We start from the raw sequence: 25,048 nt of genomic DNA on the forward strand, positions 1-25,048 counted from the left end.
GGGTTGAGAAAGGATCGCCAAATTAAGCCGTTAAGCTAATGAGCCCGATGTGTTCAAATGACGGCCATTACGCTTAATTTGAGTTTTAATTTGGCGGTTCCGTCACATGATTCCTCCCAGTGCAGATAACCTGAAGCTGTCATTTTGCATAGCAAGCTTCACCATCATGCAGAAGGTGCAGAAGCTTCCCATCCTCACCGTCTTGATCTCCCAACATTCACCACCGCACCTTCTGCATTTCTGATAACAACTCCCCATCAGCCTTGGTCAGTATCAAAGTTGCAGTACGGTAATGCTACAGTACGGACGTTCGGAATTTTTTTTAAAAAAATCCAACATATGTTGCAATATTTAAGTATCAATGTTGCAACTATTGTTTCTACATGTTTGACAATAGATGTTGCATGGAACGTAGTGTTCATGTTGCGGCTGGAATATCCTAAAGTCGAACGACAATTATTTTTAACATATCATTTTTTTCATATTACAAATAGTGATCTCTGATGTTATACTACTTAATTTTCAATATTTCATTCATCATGTTCCCTCTGCTGTTTGAACTCTTGTGCCTGCAAACACAAGACTATTAATAGACACTTCGCACAAGTGGAAGCGTATGGAACACATCATGACTGCTTAGAGAAATAGCTGCTACATAAGCATAACTTAGCACACATGGAAGCATAACTTAGCACACATGGAACAACAAATCGTAACTTATTACAGTGGAGTTCACTCCATCTCATTCAGGGTCTGGATTTTCCCTAAGCAAATTACCAAGGTTGGAAATAGCGGGCTATAAAGTTTAGCGGTAACCTTCTCTAAAAGCTATAGAATAGCTATAGCGAAGCTATAGCGGGCTATAGTGAAAGCTAAATCATTTAGCGGAATGATAAAATAATAAATAATCTCATACAAATTATAAGTATCGTTGGTCTAACACCTAAAATTTGAGTCTAACACGTCTCTTAACTACCCAACAGTACCCAATTGACATTTAGTGCTGCTAAGTCTCACAAAAACCTATTTAGCAGACATTTAGCATGGCTAAATCTCATAAAATCTCCTTTAGCGGATATAGCGGACAAATGTTGTATAGTGTAGCGGTAGATCTCCTAAAAAACTATTAGCGGACTATAGCGGGCTATTTCCAACCATGCAAGTTACTCTGCAGCAACATGTTGAACAGCACTGAACCTAATTCCATTGGCAGATGCCAATCCTCGAAGTTTAGAGGATTCACTTAGAGGATACACTGTTCTCTTTCTCTTCAAGTTCCTTCATTAAGCGCTTAGAGAATTCGCCTAATGGTTCTTCCCCATCAGCGAATGGACCTAATTCCATTGGCAGATACTTCTCATCGAACTTTGAGACATCTTGCCCTTTTGAAAGAAGTAATTTGGCCTGTCTTCTTTTCCGAATGTAAATGGCTGCTTTCTTTGGATCGTCAGGAAGATAAGTGTTCCAGCGGTGCACCCTGCTTGCAGTATCTCTGAATAATTTGAACCGGCGAGCCATCTCGGCATGGTCACGTTGTTCCTTGTTGAAAGCCTTGCACCAGCGCTAGTATAAGGCCCATACGGCTTCGTCCGACTCAAGATCCTTGTCCGTCGGGGTCTTGGCATCATCTACGACAGTAGTTTTGTAAGGGCGTTAGTAGTTTCAAGCACGCGCGCACAGAGGATTTGCAGGCAACAATTTGGAAAAAAAATTATGAGATGAATAGATTCCTACTAGCCCTATCTATGAAAGACCAGGAAGAGGGGGGATTGGTTACCTGGCAACTGCTCGTAATCGGCGTCGGAAAAGAAGCGGCCATTTGGACTGGGCTTGGTGAGGGCAACGCCGCGAGTGGGGCAGTTGTCGACGGGAGCTGTGGCGCCTGAGCCCAAGCGGGCGGCGGCGGCTGCGGCGTCGGCCGCACGCGCTGAGCGGGATGCCATCGCAGCGGCGCGAGATGCGGCTGCCGCAGCGGTGCGAGATGCGAGAGATGCCTCGCGGGCGGCACGCAGGAGCAGCCTCGATGCCACTTTAATTTAACATGCTGAGAGAGGCAAAACATCTAGGTTTCGAATCATATTTTTAAGAATTCCAAGGCGAAAAAGGCATTTGCTGACGAGGCATCATTAGCATTCTGCCCTCACAAGCTACTTGATGCGGCACTTACACGGACTCCACGTTATCAGTTTCTGATGGAAGTGCAGTGAACATCTAGTGTAGTGTATACTGTCCTACATTCGTCTGAATAGTATTTCCTGAACATGCGTATCATGCTTCTTCAGTTTCCAGAACAAAACCTATTATAGCCGGCCTTAGCTGATTGCCTGATCCAAGTTGAGTGCTAAAATTATAAGTTGCCTTCAGGTTTTAAACTGTTGGACTTTGTAAGGAGTTGAAGGACGGGAATAACTGAGGTCGCGCGCGACCTTCGATTAGACCCGTTATAGAAGGTCCAGTACGGCTCACCATGGACCTCCCACCGCCGCTGCTTGCCACTCCGCCCAGGCTACCAGGATTAGGCTTCCGAGGGAGTGGTTGGCGGTGAGGCCACCGTCGGGCGGAGTGGTTGTCGAGAAGGCGGTGAGGGTTAAGGTTTCGGGTTTCATAGGGTGGGAGCTTCCGTGTCCTGTGGCTATAGAGGGGGAGGTTGTGGGTGGTGGCGGCCCAACGGTGGTGGTGGTTCGACCGGCGGCAGAGGCAAGACGATGGGGGAGCACCGTTGGCCAGACGGGGCTATGGACACCTGGTGGTCGGTTTGGCCGGTGGCGGGGGTAAGAAGAAGAAATTCTCCAGTGTAGCGGTGGGTGAGCGGGCGATGGAGTTACCGTGGTGGCGCCAGGGCCGAGGGCGGCAGTGGAGGAGCAGTGCCAGCCCACGTACGGCCCATATGATGGGGAGGCGGATGAGCCTTTTCTGCTAGTGGAAAGGCACCCTATCAGGATGCTTATCCATCGTTAAGGAGTGTTGTGCATTTCAAATGGGCTCAACTTGCAGGTCGCGTACTCACATGTATTTCAAATTGGCCCAACCCGCGGGGACCTCTCGGCCCGCCTAGCCCAACCCAATGAATATCTTCCCAATTTTCCTCACCTGTAGAGCCGTAGAAATCATGCCATGCCTTCGTGCCATGCAGTCCTGCCCTCTGCTCGTCGCCTCCTCCCCTCCGCGGAGAAGCACTACCAACCCTAATTCCTAGCCGGATGAACACCTAGAAATTTGTAAAAATGGGACGGTCCCGACTCCATGTCCGCCGCGAGCCGTCCTCCCGCACATCCTTCGTCTGTAGGTCGATGAGACGATGATGACCAGAATGGTAGCGGTGGACTCTAGACCAGCCTAACAACTACTACTACACAACATTCTCTTTCTATTGTTTTTTCAATCTTTATATCTAAAATAAAAAAAGTAAGGAGTTTACAATTAGATTGCGGTGAAGTTTTTGGGTTATTAGGCCCACTCCGCCGGCGCGTTGCAACTGCAAAGTGGGCCTAATCACCCAGACACCCGCGCCGGTTCGGCCCGGAACTTTCGTCAGCCCAGCATGGCCAGTTCGGCTCTTGTGTTCCCTGGGCCGGCACGCAGCGCCGCGTCTCGGGCGCCCGGTTGCTCCTCACGTGCGGCGTCGCAGGCCTTCTGCCTTTTCCCACGACGCCGACGCTGGCCGTTTCTACCTGGAGGGCCGAGGGCCGACGGCGGCCGACCCCAAGCTGGGTGGGCAGCCACAAGGGTGTCGCGTGTCGGTACGCCGCCCTGAAGGAAAGACACGCATGAACGGGCACGCCGCGACAAGGGATTTCATCCCCCCAGTCCTCTTGGGCAGGAGATCAATGCCCAACAAGTAGCTGAGACCCAACCTGTCCCGATCAATGCCGTCTCCTTCAGACAACAACAACGACGACGGAAGAAAGAAGAACCCCACGGGAATGAATGATTGTGCAGCACAGCAGCTGCCGCCGTGTCCAAGAGGCGTTCAAGAACGAGCAGCCAGCCAGGACCCTGCTGTACTACTCATGCCAAAATCCTTTCTCCTTGATTAGCACGGCGTCAACCCGACCCAACCCGTCACTGTCTTTCTTGCTTCCCTAATGTAGCGCACGCAAATCATGCGTGACTCATCAGACCCGCTGAATTCTGACATGATTGATATATTCTTTCGCAAAAAAAAAGATTGATATATTCAGAAACACACGCTGGCAACAGAAAGCAGCGCACCTGGGCAGGTGGGTGGGTATCCAAAGACCTGATGCTTTTTTGCTCATTGCCAAAGACAAACAATGATCCTGAATGAGATCTGCAGTGACGCACATGGGGTACAAGAATACTGCATGTCGAACAAGCTGGCACCACAGGTCCACAGCAGCTAAATCATGACCAGCTAATAAGCTCACCACCTCACCAGGAAAAGGGATACACATGCACATTGGATATAGCTTATTCCATTGGTTTATTCGACCTTGGAAATCCTTGTACGCGGACAAAATTGTTCTTCCATCAAAAAGTGGGTTGCTTCCTAACGCCGGAGAGAGGTTTACTCCCTCATCAAGCGCAACTCAATTGACAGCCGATCCATTAGGTACAGCAGAGCCTCTACGTACCAGACTCAATGGAATGGAATCGAATCTATATATATACAGAGGGGGCCTAGGCGCCTTAATTTTAACTACAGGGGGTGCCTTCCTTATCTGAGGAGCTAATGAATCGGGAAAAAATGGGGGTGTGCGCCTCGGGTGTGGTTACATTACATCTCGCGGAGCAGGTTGCTGATCTTGCGGAGCTCGGTCAGAGCTGCCATGGCTGTCACCTGCCCTTTGCCTCCCAGGATGTTGTTGGAGAAGTTTTCCATGGCGCTTGGCTGGCCACGGTCTTGCTGGAACGCTGACTCGATCACCTGCACATCGCATCCAGATACCGTTTATTCCCATGCATTGGACAGCATTCTACAATTGCAAACAATTTAGCTATGCAATTGAGAACTTCAAAGCATGAGCTGTGTAAGACAAATGGATGGTGACCAGATAGAAAGTACCATCAGTAATATAGGGACTAACAGTAAGCAGTACATAGCAAATAAGCAATCATCAAATGATAACACCAGAGGGCAACAATAGATTTTGAATAAAATACCTGTATATTTTCAAGCATGTTCTGTCCAATGTTCTTGAGTGTGCCCATGACCTTTTTATCACCAGAAGCCAAGTTTACGCCACCATGGGAGTTATCTAAACTCACATCAGGAGGGCAAGCGCTGGGAGGAACAACGCCATGTTTATCATCCGATGCCTCATCACTGCCCTTCTCCACATTGCCTTCACCTGAAGGTCTGCCAAACCTCAAGAACCATTGTAGCTTATTTATGAATGGCTTTCTTTCATTAGATACCGCACTTCTCTCAGATGGTCCAACAGGATCTGCATTTTTTTCAGATGTCGTTGCTTCTAAGGCGACTTTGTTCTCGCAGCTACCACTGAATGACTCATCTTGCAAAACTTCATCCCTATCATCATCACCAGCACATGAATTTGAAGTGATGCTACTTCTCTCTGAATCATTGTCAGGACAATTCTCAGGCTCATTACCAGCAGTTGCTGCATAAAATACAGGAGAACTCTCACCACTTGAACAATTTTCTACTCCTTTTGTTGAACTCTCGTCAGCAGATTTTGACGGTGAGTCAATAAGAGGATTGGCATTTGTCACACTTGATTGACTTGCTGTTAAAATCTGACTTGCTGGTTTCACTTTTAGATGTGAAGGCCTTTCAGCACTTGCAACAGGTTCCTTATGAATTGAGATGATAGGGAATTCATCATGCTGAAGTTTTCCAGCAACTTCACAGTCTGAATAGGAATTCAAAAGACAACGTCTCACTGAACTCTTGGTGTCATTCTTCACACTAACTACCTTAACTGGAGAAGGATCCGACTCTGTCCTAGATAAACCAAGCCTCTGGCTCAGAGATTTCTTTAGTGACCTCTTATAGGATTGAACGTTTTCAATCTCCTTGGGATCTGTTCCATCCTTATGCAGGTTTCTCCACTGCTCTTCCCAGTAACTCTCAGATACTGGATGCAATGGAGTCCTTGGAGGAGTTGAAGTAGCAAGATTGCTGTAAACCCTATCATAATCATAGCTATCCTTCTTTGATAAGAAAGATGGGGATGACGCGTTTGCATCAATAGCAATAGACTGCAGAGATTTGGCTTTCTCAATTAGCTTATGCACATCAACATTGTTTGGAAAGTTCAGTAATCTCTGAAGACACGATGTATTGATTTCAGTAGCCAACAAAGATGATCTAAGGTGAAGAATCATAGAGACTGCCATGGCTACAATGAATGCCCCTCTAGATGAGCACAAGATCTTGAAATTGTATTCTTCATTTTCTCTGAGCAGCATATCATTGGAACAAGCAAAAACTTCATCCCACACGACTAAAAGATCGTTGAGGCAGAACTCTCGTCCAAACAAGACCCGCAGCCAACGAAGAGCAAAATATTGTGGTTCCACATCTAGCTCAATGAAATGGCTATGAAGAGATGGCTCAACAATGGAAAGCAAATGAAACAAAGATGATGAGGCTTCAATAACAGGTGGAAGGCTTGAGCTAGATCCAACCTTGGATGCTGAGAAAAACTCCGCCATGCGAACCACTCCGCTACCTCCATCCATCAAACCATCAAATATTGAATAGGCATCATGCTCCATGAACCTTTCAGATAATACAACACCTAGTTCACCCTCAGCCCCATATGCATCACTAAGTAAAATTATTTCTTTTGTATCCATGTCAAGCTCATCAAGACTGTTAACTTTGGAAGCTCTTTCAGAATCATTGCCATTGTCATCTCTAGAATGCCATTTTGCATCCTTCCTTGGTTTATAACTGAAAACCATATCGGTATCTGGGAAAGGCACTCCATCAAAATCATCATTGAAACAGTCCTCATGGAGCTTCCGTACTTGAGACAGTTTATCGATGTCAACTTGAAGAACATACACTAGAGGAGCTAGTAGTTCATGCATTCCTGTGAAATAATAGTCCATAAGTAATTAACTATTTGGCAATTAAAAAACATGGGGAAAGCTAGTTGATAATAATGTGGCCAAACAAATTAATCAAACTTCAACAAAACTACACTGCTATTTGTCGCTGATTTACAGAATTACAGCTTATTAGCGTGTCCCAAAGAGTTCATCTAAAAACAAGATTCAGCTTATTATATGGCTGCTACTAGTTTAATGAAACATGAACAGAGGGTTTCAACCCCATGGGCAATTTTCTGAGATTGCAAAGCTAACCAGATACGCTGCAAAGGCTAGATACTGTCAACTACGTATGCAAAAGTGTTTCTTACCTTGGCGATATCCACACTCCGGGTGCTGAAGGCACCACATTAACAGTATTCTTCTCAGCATGGACTGGCAATTGGGCGTTTGAAAGTAACTACCATCTTCTGGATACAATCGGGACAAGTCTTGGTCAACAGTTTTCTCCAACTCAGCCCCTCTAAAAAAACGGCCCCAGCTGCTATCTGCGCAAGTTAAATAAAAATATATGAGCTTTAGAATTTAGCACTAAGTATTGGCGCAACAATGCAAGTTAAATAAAAATATATGATCATATGGGAAGTACAGCCATTTAGAACATTGAACCACACAAGAATTGATTATCTAGATGTAATAGAACTCTAGAGTCCGATTCAATAAAGCTGCTGCAATAAAAAAAACTCATTATATCCAGTAGTGTCCAGCTTTTGAGCTTCCATGCCTTTAAGAAAACAAACTTTTACCATATTTATTCTTGTTGGTTGTTTGGAATTAGGGGCTCCTTTCTACTGGTGTAATTATGTTACTAAGAAGCACAAAGACCAGTATGTTAAAGAATATGCAAGATACACATCCTAACACTTTTACATAGATTTCTGACTAATTGTGCTCAATACTACTGGAATTTCTTGCCTAAAGGCTGGTTCAGAAAACCTGATTGGAAACCCCCCACCTAAAAAAAACAACCAAAAAAGGTAAATAAAAAATTCTGATGACAGATGCAAAACAAATATACCAGTTCCCACCTATATTAATTATTTCAGAGTTTTGTGCCAGTAAACAGGTAGCGAACCTATGTTTCGAGCATATCATCATTGTGATTTCATGTTTACTGTTTGTCGTCATAAAATCTTGTCTACGACGAAATACCTGGGTTCTGAGATAGTGGGTTGTCAACGACGAGGTTGGATGATCTGTCCTCTTCCTTTGGAAGATGTGGGTCTACCATAAGGCGGCGCCTCAAACTAACATATCTACAAGAAACAGGAAACCAATAAATCTTCATAAGTAGATATGACAACTTCTGCAGGAAGAAGGAACCAGGCCTCCAATACATAGATGACTCGTAGCCATGTGCACAATCAAACAACGAAGATATACCGAATTTTTACGAGTCATTTCTTGAGAACTTAGTCGAATTGCAGGCATTAACTCTTAGTTATTGAATTGTTTCCTTAAGAAAAGACATTTTTTTTCTCATCTCAATCATTGGAGGATGAGAACAACACCCGACCTACACGAGAACCAAACCTAGAGCAAACTAACGAAATAACAGAATTGTAGCGCAAAAAACAGAACAGATTTCTGCCGACAAAAACATCCAAAACAAACACATGGTCGATGGGCACCATGAACAAAAGCCAATCAGCCTTACCTCCTCCTCGAATCAGCCGCCGCGCGGCGGAGCTCGTCGACGGAGGCCTCAGGCGACGCCGGTAGGATGCTGAGATCGACCCGCCACCGGACGCTTCGCAGATTCGCGAACCGCCGCCTCTCCTCCTCCGCCATGCTCCCAGCTCCCCCCTTCAGCCGCAGGCGACTTTGACTTCCTCAAATCAACAGCACCGCAGGGGAGCCCAAGAACGAGCGTATCCACGAGACCAGACGCTATAAATAGCTGCGTGTATCTGTATCGACCCAGAAAAGGAGGATCTTTTCTGGAATAAAGATCGGGATTTTGGAGGATTTTGGTGGGGAAGAGGGGAGAGGTTAGAGGAGATGATTTTTCCTCCCCTCTTCTGTGCTCGCGAGAATGGCGCCCTGGGTTTGTTGGGGGGTGGATGATTTGGCTGCCAGGGAGGCTGGGTGAGCAGGCAGGGCAACGCAGCAAGGGGAAGGAGGGAGGGTGTCTCCCTCTCTCTTATTATCTTGCTTTTTTTTCTTCTATTTTCTGTTTATTATTAGGAGAGAGAATCTAGAAGATGTTAGGGATTTTGTTCTCTATTGGAAGGGAGAAGCTAAGTTGGTTAGACAGCCAGACGGAGATGCTGACTAGGATAACTAGTGAGTGATTGGCTTGGTGGCTTGGCTTATTGGCTTCATCTTTTGTTCTTGTCTATCTATCTTAGAAGTATTTTAGAAAAAAATATTGATGTAGTTCTCATGATATTGTTTTCCATATCGCTCTTTTTCTTGTGTGTTTTGTTGTGAAGGGAGCAGGAATGGGTGGGAGGAGAGAGGTTGGAATGATGATGATGATGATGTGCCCTCGCTGCTCTGTGGTCTATTTTGGCGAAGGGATGAAACAATAAAATTTTGGCCCATGATTTTTTGTACATCATCTTCAAGCAGAAGGATTTATTTTCATGTTGCTTCAATAATTAGTAGGAGGCCATGCCTATGTATATATGGGTTGAGATTCAACGCATCTATATATATCACTTGAATATAATGGAAGCTAAAATCTGGTGTTACAAATGCTATCAATATGCTTGAAAGTGCAATTTTCATAAAACAATGTCGCTATTTGACTACAATTAGTTGTGACAATATCCACGAAACATACCGGATGCTTGAAAACTCGGTGTAGAATAATATAAAACAATTTGTGGCAAGATGTAATATGAAATATCTCTTCTCGCTTAGCTAAATTCGCTCATGGCATCCGGGTTTTCATTCAATGGAATTTCTTTATCTTCTGATTCGCATAACACAAGGGCATGCCATTGTGCCAAGAACAGGCACGTAGATAATATATAGGCCACATAAAATGCCGTCCCATTGATAATTTCGAATTTTTCACATGTGAGCACACATTGGTCAAACTAACAAAATTGCTGGAGAAGTAAAACATTGGTTAAGGACGGAGATTACAGACGAAATCTGCAATTAGTTTTGTAATTAGTCTACATTTAGTACTTCAAATATTAAAAAATCTCTTCCAAAAACAAAAAAAACACAAAATGCAAAGTGATCTAAACACACCTGAGGGACCGAAGGGGCGACCAGAGGGGGGTGAATGGGAGCCGATTCAGAAATTTTTGCAAACTGAAACATCGGCTTAGTCCCAAAGTGCACACCCAACCCTAGAGTCCTAGGCACAGTTTGGAGTAGCTATGGAGGAGCTATACCAACACAAGAAAGCCCTAGGAACGCAATCGAACCAACACGAAAACAAACAGCGAAAAGAGGCAGCTAAAAATACGCAAGGTATACTCACCGGTTAAACCGACGTGCAGAGCCTGCAGCAGTGAAAACACCCACACCGGTTAAACCGACGCTACGGTTTAAACTGCGTCGGTTCAACCGGTGATAGAACACCGGATGATCCGACAAAATCGATCACGAGCGCCGGTGTGGTTGTCCAGAGGGACACCAAAACTCGATGCAAAGCACCGGTTAAAACCGATGCTAGCAAAACCGAAACACCGGTACAGTTGTCCAGAGACTTTGCAACACGAATCAAATAAACACCGGTTGAACCGATGATAGAAGACTTCTATACACCGGTGCAACAAGCAGAACACCAAAACCCTAACACTCGAACTCTTACTCACCGGTTGAAACCGACGCACCATGTTCAAAAACGTCGGTTAACCGGTGATAGGTAAAAACTCAGCCCGACGCAAAAACCCTGTTTTCAGCCTGCGCCTTGTCAAAAATTCGATGTTCGAAGGGATTGAATCAAGTCCAAATCTTACCAAATTTTTGGGGGGTATGATCACAAAGGACTTGTGAACACATCCATGGAAGGAATCGACGAATCACTCCATGGTTTGAGAGGAATCGAGGAGAAAAACCGAGCTAGAACGGGGTTTTCTCAAGAAGGTGAAAACTTCAAGAACTTCGATTCTAAAAGGGCTCGTGATTCCTAGAGATTTTGCACTAGGCAAGAGGGATTAGAATCACTTCAAAGAGCTCAAAGACCATCACGATCTCGTGCATAAGAATCGACAAAGGAAAATCGAATTCATCATCAAAAGTAAGCACAGAAACGTACGAGATTGAAATGAATTCAAAACCCCGGAGGGCACAAGGAGGATTGGGCCTCCTTTCCCACACAATCTCAGTACAAAGTCTTCAAGAATCCATCCCTAAAATCCTAAGCCTAGAGTGGAAGGAGGGGAGGAGGAAGAGAAGAAACAGAGGAGGCGACTGGGAGGAGGCGGCGCTTGCTGTCTAGAACGCCCGGAAAAAGAGAGAGAGGGGGGTGAGGGGGGTTTTTTAACCTCCAACAACTACTCAACACCAAAAGACTAAACTACCCTAGACCAATAATAAATACTAGAAAGCCCGTAGGGGCAAAACCGGAAAAAGATACAGGGACTCATCCGACGGTCGAGGTTTTTTCTTCGAGTCGAAGTCTTCTCCGCGATGCTTGCCACGTGGATGAAGCTCCGTCCGCGGTTTTGGAGGGTCCGCGAAAACCGGGTAGGGTGGCTGGTTTTGAGAAAACGTTCAAAATTCCACACGCTGGGAAGATTCCCGCCGCCATGCCGTGGCCCTAGACGCCGTTAGCGCCTCAGCCTTCTGACGCCCTAGACGCCGCCCGACGCTCGTCACCCCCTCCTCGCCCGCAGGCGAGGGCCCTAGACCGCCGTCGACGCCCGTCGCCTCCGTCAGTCCCGAGACCGACGCCCGTGCCTCCACGACTTGGCGTCTTCTAAATACCAGCCGTCCGTCTGCTTGGTTTTGTGGCGGCAAACCAAGAAACCCGCCTTCCGTCGCTGCTTGCGCCCTTGATCCAGGAGTGGACGCCACAGCTGCCGCCCGGCCCGAGCTCCTTCACGGCAACTCTCCGTCGACACTCGACGCCCGTGTACCTACAATCCAAAGACCAAGCGCACGATCACACCGCACGGTTGATAATTCACTCATCACAAGAAGAATAGAGTACTTTTATTCCTCAACACCCTTAGCGAGGTAACTTTTAGAAAGAGAAGAAGCGAAATCGCTAGTGAATAATAGAACCAGTTTCAAATATTTTTTATGAAATTCGTTCGAAAAGCTGACTGACTTCATTCATTCGTGGTCGTTTGCACCTAAAACAATTAATGCATATTAGCTCGTGAAAAAGAATGAGGAGCTTGATATACGCCATTGGTAGTTCATGCATTATTGTCACTGCAGTTGCTGCCGAAAGAACCCCAGACCGGGCGAATCTTGCATACTGTAGCAACCCTCCAGAGCTGTAGCATGTAGATCCCAGCTTACTACATGACGCAAACAAATTGTCCGCTTTTTTAGTGGTGTTGTTGTAACTGCATTCCATTTATCAATTCTTCAGTATTGTTTCATATATAGAGATAGAGAAGAAGGGTTCTCCAGTCTTCATTCTTGTTAACTTGATTTTTAAAGAAAAGGAAACCAATCACGCTATACGAATCTGATAGCAAGTGTCCTCTAAACAAAACTATCTATGACGTATATAAAATGGGTACACTGCACTCCGTCACAACGCTAACGTATCACCAGCAGCCTTGATGTTAGAACAAATCAACAGAGCAGCTGGAGAAGATGAATGCCGATAAGCTAACCAGCCATTGATTAGCATTCAGGTTGCTTAGGGTCTAAAACGACAGGAGAACTGTACCACCAAATTTTTTTTGGTACAGCGATCAACAAAAATCTCAGCCACACGATGGTCACCCCAGCATCAGACCTCAGCCACACGATCGTCAACCGACCTTTCCAGACAACTGTTGTCTTGAGAAATGCAGGGCGTACGAAACCGGCAGCAACGCATGCCCAGCAAGTTCCGGCACGTTTCCGCTCCGACTCCGGCTCCAGCTCACCGACGGCGACTCTCGAATCATGTTGCTTTACATCTTGCTCAAAATTTCGTTGTCTCGTGCAAGTAATGTTAATTTGGAGTGTTCTATTATTAGTGTCCTCTTCCACAGGTTGAAAGAGATCAGACCAGGCGACCAACCTTTGCGCGGTCAACGGTGTTGTCGCCCTATGAGCATCTCCAGTAGGATTTCTAAAATTAAGTTATTAAATTCTATTTTAGAAGTTCACTTCTAAAATTTAGGAGGTCAAAATATGTCATCTACTCCAACAGACCTAACTAAATGGGCTTCTATTTTAGAAGTTCACTTCTAAAATTTAGGAGGTCAAAATATGTCATCTACTCCAACAGACCTAACTAAATGGGCTTCTATTTCTTTTGAGTCCCACATGTCATTCATATCTGAGCATCTCTTCTCATAGAAAAAAAGGTGAGTCCCACAATTTGGAAGTTGGAATGGTGGACTACCAAATTGAGAGGCTGGAGGAAGGAATTTAGAAGCCCTTCTAAAATAGCAGCTCATATAAAAGCTTTGCTGGAGATGAATTTTTACATTCACCAACTAAATCATTGGATGGTAGCTCATTTAGTAGGTCTGCTAGAGTTGCTCTAAGTAGATCAGACAGAGTTCGAATCCTAACAGGCACAAATCGAACGGGCTATTCGAGTTGCTCGCGTAGATCTCATCCGATTAAAGTTCTTTGCCGAGCTTTTAAGATGACTATGCTAACCAAACACACGTGAACAACAAAAAGGGTAAAGAAATTAAGATGAGATTAAGATGAGTTACAGTCACGGTGAGATAATGACGCGATGACGCTGCCGCCTCTTGCTTAATTTGCTAGGTTTTTTGGTGTTAGCTTCATGATGTACGATTTTGGACGTGTGCTAGTAGTACCTTCATGGAACTCAACATCAGTTCCTGCTTGCCCAGCACTGCACGTTTCGACGTCAATTTCCTTCCACTTTCTTGCGTGACCTGGTAAACGATAGCGTGCTTCAGCCGCCAAACTTCGTATTTATACTGTTTATTTAATCGCTATCGCCGAATTAAACTCACGATCTGGCTGTCAAGAAAAGGAGGCTAATAATGAGGATTACAGAGCTGTCGGTGTCTGAATTTAACTTGGACGTTTCTTTCGCCCGAGTACGTGAATACTAGCTACATATACAGATATGCATCGTCAGAAGCAGAGCATGTCACGTTTGTACATGCTTGTCTGTCCATCTTCCCATCCGATTCAGCAGAGCCCAGCTGGCGCTGACTGTACCCATTGTAGACGCGTACTGGCGGCTGGTTTGACGGTTTGACTCGATTTTGAGCTCCGGTCGACATTTTTTGGACTTGGCTACTGTAGCACTTTCGTTTTTATTTGATAATTAGTGTCCAATCTTGGACTAATTAGGCTCAAAAGATTCATCTCATCATTTACAACTAAACTGTGCAATTAATTATTTTTAAATTACATTTAATATTCCATACATGTGTCCAAAAATTCGATGTGACGGAAAATCTTTAAAATTTTTGGGAACTAAACAGGGCCTCATTTGGAGTAGTTGCACTATAGGTGTAGTTCTGTGAATTAGTACAATGATTGTCCTGACTGCAGAAGAATGGGAAGAAAAAAATTGTTACTGCAACCAGCACCTTCCTTTTTTTTTCCAGCTCACTGTCACTCATCACTCTGGTGAACACCTGAATACACAGGAGTGCAATACAATGACTCTCCCCCCTTCTTGACTGACCAGGTACAGGGGCACACAATCTTCTAGTACCGAAGAAGAAATCGTGAGATTAATTTTGATAGCTGTTGATGCAGCAACTAGGCATATTTAGGTCTTAACCAACAATTGTGCTGCGCAGATATGGTGTTTTTTTCTCCAGGCTTGAGAAGCAGTTGACCGGCAATGGTACTGGCAGTGGTGGTGGTACTGCTCTCATGTGCCCATCACTACTACTATTTTTCTAGTGCGATCATTTGTGCTGCTACCTTGTCTGGTTAGATGGATCCAGTAGTGCAATGGACATGTCATGTACCCTGGTTGAAATATTTAATATTCCCCGGGATCACCTCAATCAGAAAGATTTAAGAATTCATGCCAGGTCGACGAAACCATACTTAAGTTGGCATTATCCATGCATGTGCATCTCTTAGTCCAAACGAAATATATGCATAAAAAAAGCAACATAACTTTCTTTTGCGTATTATTACGCGTCAATAATCTAATCACTATACCTTTTTCTTTTTGAAGAAAATAATTTAATCACTATAGTTTTCACCCAATAAAATTACGTATTCGACTTCATATCCTAATCTTTTGCAGTGGAGACTCGATACATAGTTTTTTTTAAAAAAAAATCATTGCTACATTATACTACTAATATTTTTTTTTAGTTGTTTGGTTGCTGACGTCGTGGTCGGTGCCACCGCCACCACCACCGCCACCGCCTCTGGTGACCGGCCCCGGACAGGTTCGGTGAGACTCCGCTTTTGCTCGGTGTAATTAACCTTCTGCTCATGTTGCAAGCCAATGGCGATCTCACACACTGTGCCGGCTCGTTATTTTTAATCGGCAAATTATGGCGCCAATAATTAGTGTAGCTAGCTTAGCTCCAAACCAAGAACAGTTCCCCGTCCTCAAATTTTGTCACCGGTCGCTTTCTGCCACCGGCTGAATATGCTGTTCACTCATACTACTGTACTAGCTAATCAGATTTATGCATGCCCTTGAAATAAATAGGGTTACAGTTTGCTATGTGTGTTCTACATCAAAGTGGCGGTTTGGATTTTAGGGGGCTAGTATGGTCTCGAACACTCTAGAGGTCGAGCTGCATGTCAACGCTCAAAGGAGGAAAGACAGTTTTACAAAAGTAGTTAGTGGCTTGTTACACTTAGGTTCTACTTCTAGATAATAAATAAAATCGTCAGGCCTAATTTTAAGTATGTGACTTTGTGATAGCAGAGACATGAATGGCTTCAGGTCACTTGCCTCAATCATCATATATCTATGATGCAGGGGTGTGAATGATTTTAGGTTACTTGCTACACAACTATAGTTAGGGGTATTGGTCTTACATTACAAGTTGCAGGGCTAATAAGCAGCCTACCAAAGTGGAATAAGTTGTCCCAATATATAATGAGCATCATTACTACTACTAACTCCTAGGTTCTAATGCAAACAAAAAGTAGCCAGTGTGGACCAGATCGGTTCTCCACCAATACGTGCATTATCAGCGATTTAGAGTGGACCACTAGTGGAGCCAGAAATGTTTCTCAACCACAGATCTCGGCCACCATTTTTTTTTGTTTTTTTAAAAAATGACGCTCCAGCTGAACAAAACCAAATTGAATACTGAACCCAACTGGAGGTTCAACAGGGGCAGAAATTTCAGTAGCCAGTCCTTAACTCTGTGCCATCGATCCAAGAAGCATGATTCTGAAAGAAATTCACACCCAGGTAGGTCGACTGTGACAGAAAGTGCAAGAGAGTCGCACATGAAAGTGCTGAACAGCAGGAGCAGAAAATTCAGTAGGCACCATGTACTATCAAAGAAGCACGACTGGATCTGAAATTTATCTTCCTTTTTTTTCACATCCAGGTAGTTTGACTTTGTGTGAAAGCGCAGGAGAGTCGCATATAATTATATAAAAATGTCGAAGAATCTAACTCAGCTTGAACTTAATTACTGAACCAACTAGAAATTGATCAGGAATTCGGGATCAGCAATCTCAGTTGCCAGTCCTTAGCTCTGTGCCTCTGCACCATGACTCTGAAAGGTTTTTTTTTTGGACATCTAGGTAGTAGGTTGACTGTGACAGAAAGTGAAGCAGAGTACCACATGAAAATGCTGAAGAATCTAATTCTGCCCAGGCGGCAGGCACACAAGGCAACGAGGGAAAAGGATAACGAGGAAGACGACCTGCATCGACAGCCACGTATGTGTTCCGTGGACTGGACAGGTCGGTCAGGCTTGAGGTTCGTCTCACCACCTCCCTGTGAATTCGCAAACGGCCATCGCATTCTTACAGCTCGCACGTACGGCCAACGAAGGTGATGGCGTCGCTCTGAACAAGGACGAAAATGGTTGTTTTTATTCAGTGGTGTATATATATTTATTTTAACTTGACAACTGGTGGATTTTTTTAGATAAAATTGACAACTTGTGGTGTTAGGCAGTAATGAATGAATGCATACATCACTATAGATGTCATCACGAACAGCAACTGGGAGTTAGTTTTTGGGCTCAAGGAATAAAGTTTTTGTGCACAATAATAATCAATGGTAGTACATTCAGATTATTGAAGTGTGTCACATGAACACTGTTGTTAATTACCTGCACATGCTGCATGATTGTACTGGATCCAGAAGACAGAGAGAGATGAATAAGATAGTGCCGGAAATTGGGTGTGGTTGAGAAGGCAAGGATCAGAAGAGATAGAACAACAAAAAGAAGATGCTGAATTCTATAATGTGGGAAGTTGGGTGTGGTTCTGAAGATAAGGATCGAACTGGTCCAACAAACATATATTCCGAGCATATCTCCCGGCTGTTTAGGTGGACAGGTTCTGAGCCACTGGTGGCTGGTCACTGCATTTTCTATGGCTGCAATTGCCTCCTGTCAACTTTATTGATTTGATATCCATGTGTCCGCTGTCAGAAACCATATCAACTTTACTCCCTGTAACATACTAGAAGATTACCACTCGACATTTCCAGCTTAATTCTTAAGTATAGAATTTGTTTTTATTTCGCCAGTATTCGTATCTTTGTGCTTTCCTTCGATTGATCAGTCCGGATGGTAGTGTTTCAGTTTCAGTCTGCCTAGTGCTTCTCGATCAGCTTATCGGAAGCCACAGAGTGGCGATCAGCTCATTACGTCGTCGACCTCTGAAGTCCGGCCAAGGCCGTGTCGTCTGTCCTCTGTCGAGATGAGGAACACGGCGAGCAGCGCGCGCATACAGACACACCCACGTCCTTCTTTCACCGGCGAGCAGCAGCTGGTCTGAGGCGCCGGCCGGCCGGTGCTGTCGTCGCGTCAGAATCTACGCCGTCGAGTTCATTGCCGCTCGTGCGCCTGACCGGCTCGACGATCGTGGTCTGCAATTCCTCTTCAGAGATGCGCTTCAATACTCAGTAGACTGCATCACTGTAGTGATCGATGAGCTACGACGACAGTAGGCTAATGCTACACATACGGCGTGATTAGTTTTTTTCTCTCTCTTTCGAATGACAGGACAGACAATGAGACAACGGAATGATCAGAGGTTAGCGGGAGGCTGATGTGTCTCTTGATTATTCCTGCATTCTTCGGAGCATGGTCGGCGTGTGGCGGCGCCTGCATGCCGACGTGCACCGGCATGCCGTGCGTGGTGCTTCCATCGGACGGTCGGAGCACCAGCCGACTAGCCGAGTGCGCTGACGAGAGCTTTCGAGTCCACTACCGGCCAGCGAGCTGGCATGCCCGGCACGTGGTGATGTCAAGCCAGAATGTAGCAAGGGATTAGGGATGTGTAGTGTCCTTTTTCTGAAAGCAAGTTCAGGATTAGACAAAAACGCTGTAGTTTGCGCGTGAACACCAGGGTTAAAAAAACTGTTGGGTTTGACCGATTACCGGTCAAACCGATTCGGGCCGGTTACGATTTGGGCCGGTACCCAACCGGCCCAAATTCAAAATTCAAATTTGAATTCAAAAAAATGAAAATTTTCCAAAAAATACTTCAAGTTGCGATGAATCTAATGGTGTTATTTTTTTTAAATATTCGTTCATTTAGTATACTTTGCGAGCATTTGAAGTTAAACAAAAAAACGTGGATACAAAAGTATACAAATACAATGTAAAAGTAGTACAAAAGAGGACTGGAGGGTTCATTTAGTCTAAAACATGTTATACAAATATTCTTTTAGTATACTTTGCGGGCATTTGAATTTAAACCAAAAAGGAAAAAAATGAATTTGGTCGGTTACCACTCAAACCGACATGTTACCAGTCAAACCGACCGGTAACCGGTCAAACCGGACTAGTAAACCGGTCAAACCGGTCGGTAAGCCGATCGGAACCGGTTGAACATGCGATTTTGAATTCCACCAGTTTCCAGTCAAACCGGTCCGATAAACCGCTACCGGAGGGCGGCGGTTTGACCGGACCGGTCGGAAAAAAAACGTTGGTGAACACAGGCTAGGCCCAAACTCCCGCAGCCCGTTTGTATAAATTTGTATGGCCCCATCCAGCAGAACGTACGCATAGCTTTCGCTCGTGGATCAGGGTGATTGCATTGCACTTTTAGATTTTAGGTCTTGTTTAGATCACTTTGTATTTTGCATTTTTAGAAGGAAATCTTCAACATTTGAAGTATTAAATATAGACTAATCACAAAACTAATTACATATCTCGTCTGTAAATTACGATACGAATCTAATGAGCCTAATTAATCCATCATTAGAGCATGTTTACTGTAGCATTACTATAGCAATTTAGTATCTAATCACGTCCTAATATAGTACTAATGTTTGGTCGGTAACCACCCCGCTTCTAAGGTCATACAGCTTGACGGCAAAGGTCACCATGTTGGCGACTGGAGAGACTTGGTGGCTAACATCTGTCTATGGGCCACAAACGGACCAGGAAAAAATTCTGTTCTTGGAGTTGCCGAGGGATGTACGTGCTGGTTGCACTAGTACCTGGTTGGTTTGGGGAGATTTTAATCTCATCTATCGTGCTCGGGACAAAAATAACACACGTCTCAACAGACGTATGATGAGCCGATTCAGGCAATTCATCGGTGATGCTGATTTACAGGAGCTCTATCTCAGGGGCAGGCTCTATACATGGTCGAATGAACGTGACAGGCCGACGCTTGAACAGCTCGACCGTGTTTTCACCTCTGAAGAATGGGTCCTTGCCTTCCCCAATCATGAGCTATCGGCGCTAGCAACGGAGTGCTCTGATTATGTGCCGCTTCTTCTCAAAACTGATTGCTCACTTCCACAATGTTTGCGATTCCGCTTTGAAAACTTCTGGCCCAAATGTGAAGGTTTCTTACAGGTCGTCGAGGAGGCTTGGAATGCCCCATTACCTTGGTCGATTCATGATGCTGACGCTTTCCGATGTTTAGACTACAAGCTGCGGAACACAGCTAAGGCATTGAAGAGTTGGAGTGCTAAGAAAATTGGGTCGGTTCACCATCAATTAGCGATCGCGAAGGAGATTGTGCTGCGACTTGATGCAGCCCAGGACTCTCGGCTCCTGGTGCCACATGAGTTAACTTTGCGGAGGAAGGCCAAACTGTGCTCCCTTGGCCTTGCCTCGTTACAGAGAACTTTGGTTCGGCAGCGATCTCGACTCACTTTCCTGGCTGAAGGGGATGCCAACACGATGTTCTTTCATTTACAAGCCTGCCATAGGAGTCGTAAAGGGCATATTTTCAAGCTAAAAAACTGATGAGGCTGTGCTATTTAAAGATGATGAAATGGCAGATGCGATTTTTAAGCATTTTGAAAGCATGTTGGGCACCCGTGGAGATCAGCTCAACCTCATTAATTTCGATGAGCTGGGTTTCCCTTCGATTAATGGGTCTTTGCTTGATCACTGCTTTACTAAAGAGGAGGTCTGGCAGGCAATTGTGGATATGCCTACTGACAAGGCGCCGGGGCCGGATGGGTTTACAGGACTCTTCTACAGGACGGCTTGGCATATAATCAAATCTGACATCATGAGGGCCTTCCAGGCCATTTGGTCGCTTGATGGTCGGAGTTTCTACTTGGTGAACCAGGCATACATGGTCCTTTTGCGTAAGAAGCAGGATGCACTCTCTATCGGGGACTATAGGCCCATAAGCCTGATACATAGTTTTGTCAAGCTGCTCACCAAGGTGCTAGCCCGCCGTCTTGCACCTCACATGAATGACCTTGTCAAGCACAACCAAAGCGCCTTAATTCAATCCCGGCTCATACATGAAAATTATAAAGCAGTGCAACTCTCTGCTAAGATGCTACATCGAAACAAAATACCATCCGCCCTCATTAAGGTCGATATTGCAAAAGCATTTGACACGGTCAATTGGCGTTTCTTGCTAAACCTGTTACAACACCTTGGTTTCTCCAGGAGGTGGCTTGATTGGACATCCCTCATTTTATCTTCTGCCAGCACAAAGGTCATCTTGAATGGATCCCCCGCAGAAGAATCTGTCATGCTAGAGGGCTACGCCAGGGCGATCCATTATCTCCTTTACTGTTTGTGCTGGTCATGGAGGGCTTAAATGCCCTCCTAAAGTTGGCTGATGTCCGAGGGCTTCTGCAGGTACTTCATCCCAAGATCAAAGAACGAGCTTTCATGTATGCGGATGACGTTGTCATTTTCCTCTCGCCAAATCAGCAAGACTTGGTGCTCACCAGGGGAATCTTGGAAATATTTGCGGGCGCTTCGGGCTTGAAAACAAATTTGTCAAAATGCTTGATCTCGCCGATTCAATGCGATCTTGAAGCAACTGTGACGCTTCTCACACACTTCCTAGGCAAGATTGATCCTTTCCCCATCCATTACCTGGGCATCCCGCTTGGTCTAAAAAAGTTGAGCAAGGTCGCTTTGCAATCTTTGATAGACAAGGTCGCAAATAGGCTACCGTCCTGGAAGGCCGGCTTGTTGAATCGTGCTGGGAGAACTGTCCTCATCAAGAGTACTTTATCGGCCATCCCAATGCATACGGCTTTGGCAGTCACTCTCTCTCCTTGGGCTATCAAATGCATTGATAGCATCAGGCGGGGTTTTCTTTGGAAAGGTGCCCAATCTGCCAAAGGAGGACACTTTCTCCTAGCTTGGCCAAGAGTTTGTCGACCCCCTGAGTTGGGGGGATTAGGCATAATTGATTTGCAGCACTTTGGATATGCTTTACGTATGAGATGGCTATGGTTGAAACGCACTGAGGATGCACGACCTTGGCATGAGTTGCCTGATGAAAAGGATCCCATTGTGGAAGCCATGTTCCAGGCCTCCATTTATGTTGAATTGGGCGATGGCCGCAAAGCTCTGTTCTGGACTGATCGCTGGTTGCAAGGGAAGTCTCTGATCGATGTTGCTCCTTCTCTTTGTAGGGTAATTGGTCCTCGTATAAAGAAAACAAGAACTGTTGCCCAAGCGTTGCAAGCAAATCATTGGACCAAAGATATTTCTGGAGCACTAAACGTCCAAGTCATTCTTGACTATCTACTTGTGTGGGACTTGATGAGGGGAGTGAATTTGGTAGATGACCGGCCGGATAGATTGTGCTGGAAATGGACAGCAGACAAGGTTTTTTCTAGCTCCTCCGTCTACCGATCTTTCTTCATTGGACAATATCCTGTTGAAGGAGCTAGGTTGCTTCGTAAGGTACGAGCCCCGGCCGAATGCAAATTTTTCATTTGGTTAGTGCCCACGTCTGGTGGAGCAAAGCTAGGAAGAGCATTCAGAAACAAGACCGTCCATGTTTTGACTCGGTGGTAATTACGGTCACCTGGATACTATGGAAAGAAAGGAACAACAAAATTTTTAACCGTACTGTAAAAACTTTAGCTGAAACACTAGATTGGGTGGTTGATGAGATCGCTGCTTGGTTTCAGGCCGGATTTAGTTGTCTTCAAGCTGAGGCTCAGATTTTAGGTAGACTACTAGGTCGCGCAACCATTACTGTGTAATCGTCTAGCTTGGTGACATGGGCTGGTTTCATTTCCGAAACCAACCCGTCTTTTGTACTATGTTTTCTTCTCCTCTTAATGAAAAACGTGCTCAGGCACGGTCGCGAAAAACATTGTTTCAATGTAGTAAATGGTCTTAGGGGCAACAAAATAAAACTGTATTTGATGAGTGATGATATCATGATGTTCATCATGGTAAAGGAGCAATTTCATGGTGTCTCTCGTGTCGTCCCATCGTTCGGAGAAAAAAATCAGGTGGAACCCCGGAGCACAACAGCCTCTGTGTGCCCCCCGTGCTGGATGAAAAGGGATCCGTTGCAATTCGGCAGCCTGCAGTTGGGCCACTGACAAGTGGGCTTGCGTGTGTGGGGCCCACGTGTCAGGGACACCACTGCAGGGCACTCAACTGCAGCGGATCTCGTTCCGTGATGGATGCCCTTCACGCTCGATTGGATGGAGAATCTCCCACGCTCCCTCCGAGCCGAGAGCCGAGGGCGTTGGGCCTGTGACGAAGCCGACCTGGCTGCTCAGGTGCAGGGGCATCAGATGGGGATGCAGGGGCAGGTGGCGTGAGCCCGGGGCTCACGGCAACCTGGGTGCGCCCCTCCTGTTGATTTGCGCCACATGTCCCCATGAGCCCATCAGACGGACTGCTGCCTGGCTCGTTGTTTTGCCGTCCGCCGTCCTCTCCTTGTTTTCCCAGCCGGCTCCTTTGTTTTCCCGGGCTCGATGGCTCGGCTCCGCATCCTAGAACTGATTGACAGTACGCAGCTGCTGAATACAAGTCCTAACAGTGTATCAAACTTTAATTCACCAATTTCATTACTTTAGCATATTTGCACTAATAAGATCACAAGAGTAGATGAAACAGAAATTTTATTTTCCTAATCTTCCTAATATGTGAATGTGAATTTTAGATTGCTTGTTAATTTCACAGTGCCATCTTCTGCACAAAAATGTTGCATTGGCTGAAATTTTTTCGCAAACTTACCAGCTAGAGGCTTCGTGCAAGATGATTCCACGGCAACTCCAGGACCCGCGTGCTGTCATCGATCTCAAACTTCAACAGGGCACGGGCCGTAACCTCCTACACCTCGCAGCTGCCGCGGACGGGGTCACCGGCCAGGATTGCGTCCGAGTCGTAGTGCAGCAGCGTGCAGGCTGCGACCACCCGCACCTCGCAGTTGTTGCGGCTGGGGTCGCCGGGCTGGCTTCCGTCCAAGTCGCACGAGCGGCACACCGGCGGAGGTGAAGCGGCCGCGGGATACGAGGCAGCGCCGGGCAGAGTCTGCCGCGGGCGCCGGAGAGGGTGGCCGGCCGGGGGAGGCGGCGAACGGCTGCGCCCGGGGCAGCGGCAGGTGCTCGCGCGGCGGCCGGCACCAGGGGCTCGGGCTCGCGGTGCAGGGGCACCATCGGATGGCCATATGGGGAAGTGGACGGCATCGCCTATGGACCCCGGGTCCATGCCAGTTTTTTCCGCGCATGGAGATTGTTGTGTGCCCCGGTCCACATGATTTTTTCCCATCGTTAGATGCCCCTATGCTTTGCGATGGCACTTATGCTCGTCAATCAAGCCGTCAGTCAAAACAAGTGCAACGATTAGGCAGTGTTTAGTTTCAAAAAAATTTGCACAGTATCTGTCACAACGAATTTTTGAACACATACATAAAACATTAAATGTAGTTGAAAAAATAACTAATTGCACAGTTTAACTGATTAGGACGAGATGTATATTTTAAGCCTAATTAATCCATGATTGGATATTAATCACCAAATAGCAACAAAATATACTACAGTACTCGAACCCAAACTTTTTCACCATCTAAACACCCCATTAATATGTTTGATGCCCCTAGCGAGATACTCCCTCCATCCTGATTATTTGTTTATTTTTCAAATTTTATCCCACAAAAACTGTTTATTTATTAGATTATAATAAAGTTCATTTAATTAAAGTAATATTAAATATCAAGAAACTAGACGTATAGCCCGCGCATTTACGCGGCTAGTATGAAAATTCAAAAAATTGCATATCATTGTATTCTTACTTAAAAATTATATTATTTTTTTACCATACATGATCCTATTTATTATCGTAAATTATGTCTTATTGTTGGTTAACACAATTCAAATATGATCTACCTATAATAATAATTTGATTAGTTGAGCTTTAATAATATTATGCATATAAATTATTCTTATTTTCGTTATATTTTGATTGATTGTTGTTAGCTTTAGTTTAGCTACATGATATTTTATATTTAATTTTTCATAATGATATTGGTGGGTGATTTTAATCAAGCACAGGGGTATTTTAGGCTA

At 45.2% G+C, this 25,048-nt stretch overlaps 1 protein-coding gene and 1 pseudogene across 1 annotated transcript; both read right to left on the bottom strand.

The window, feature by feature from the left end:
* Window positions 1-611: 611 nt before the first annotated feature.
* LOC120678257 lies at window positions 612-2,469 on the bottom strand (annotated as a pseudogene).
* Window positions 2,470-4,392: 1,923 nt separating this feature from the next.
* Window positions 4,393-9,207, bottom strand: LOC120677267. The gene is made up of 5 exons (XM_039958415.1): window positions 8,702-9,207; window positions 8,197-8,300; window positions 7,356-7,532; window positions 5,125-7,025; window positions 4,393-4,888 (listed from the first exon to the last, which is right to left on the bottom strand). The coding sequence occupies exons 1-5, from the start codon at window positions 8,833-8,835 to the stop codon at window positions 4,739-4,741; spliced, it is 2,466 nt and encodes an 821-aa protein (XP_039814349.1). The 5' UTR covers window positions 8,836-9,207; the 3' UTR covers window positions 4,393-4,738.
* Between the last annotated feature and the right edge of the window lie 15,841 nt (window positions 9,208-25,048).

The sequence above is a fragment of the Panicum virgatum genome, chromosome 6N, assembly GCF_016808335.1.
Source record: "Panicum virgatum strain AP13 chromosome 6N, P.virgatum_v5, whole genome shotgun sequence".
Lineage (NCBI taxonomy): Eukaryota > Viridiplantae > Streptophyta > Magnoliopsida > Poales > Poaceae > Panicum > Panicum virgatum.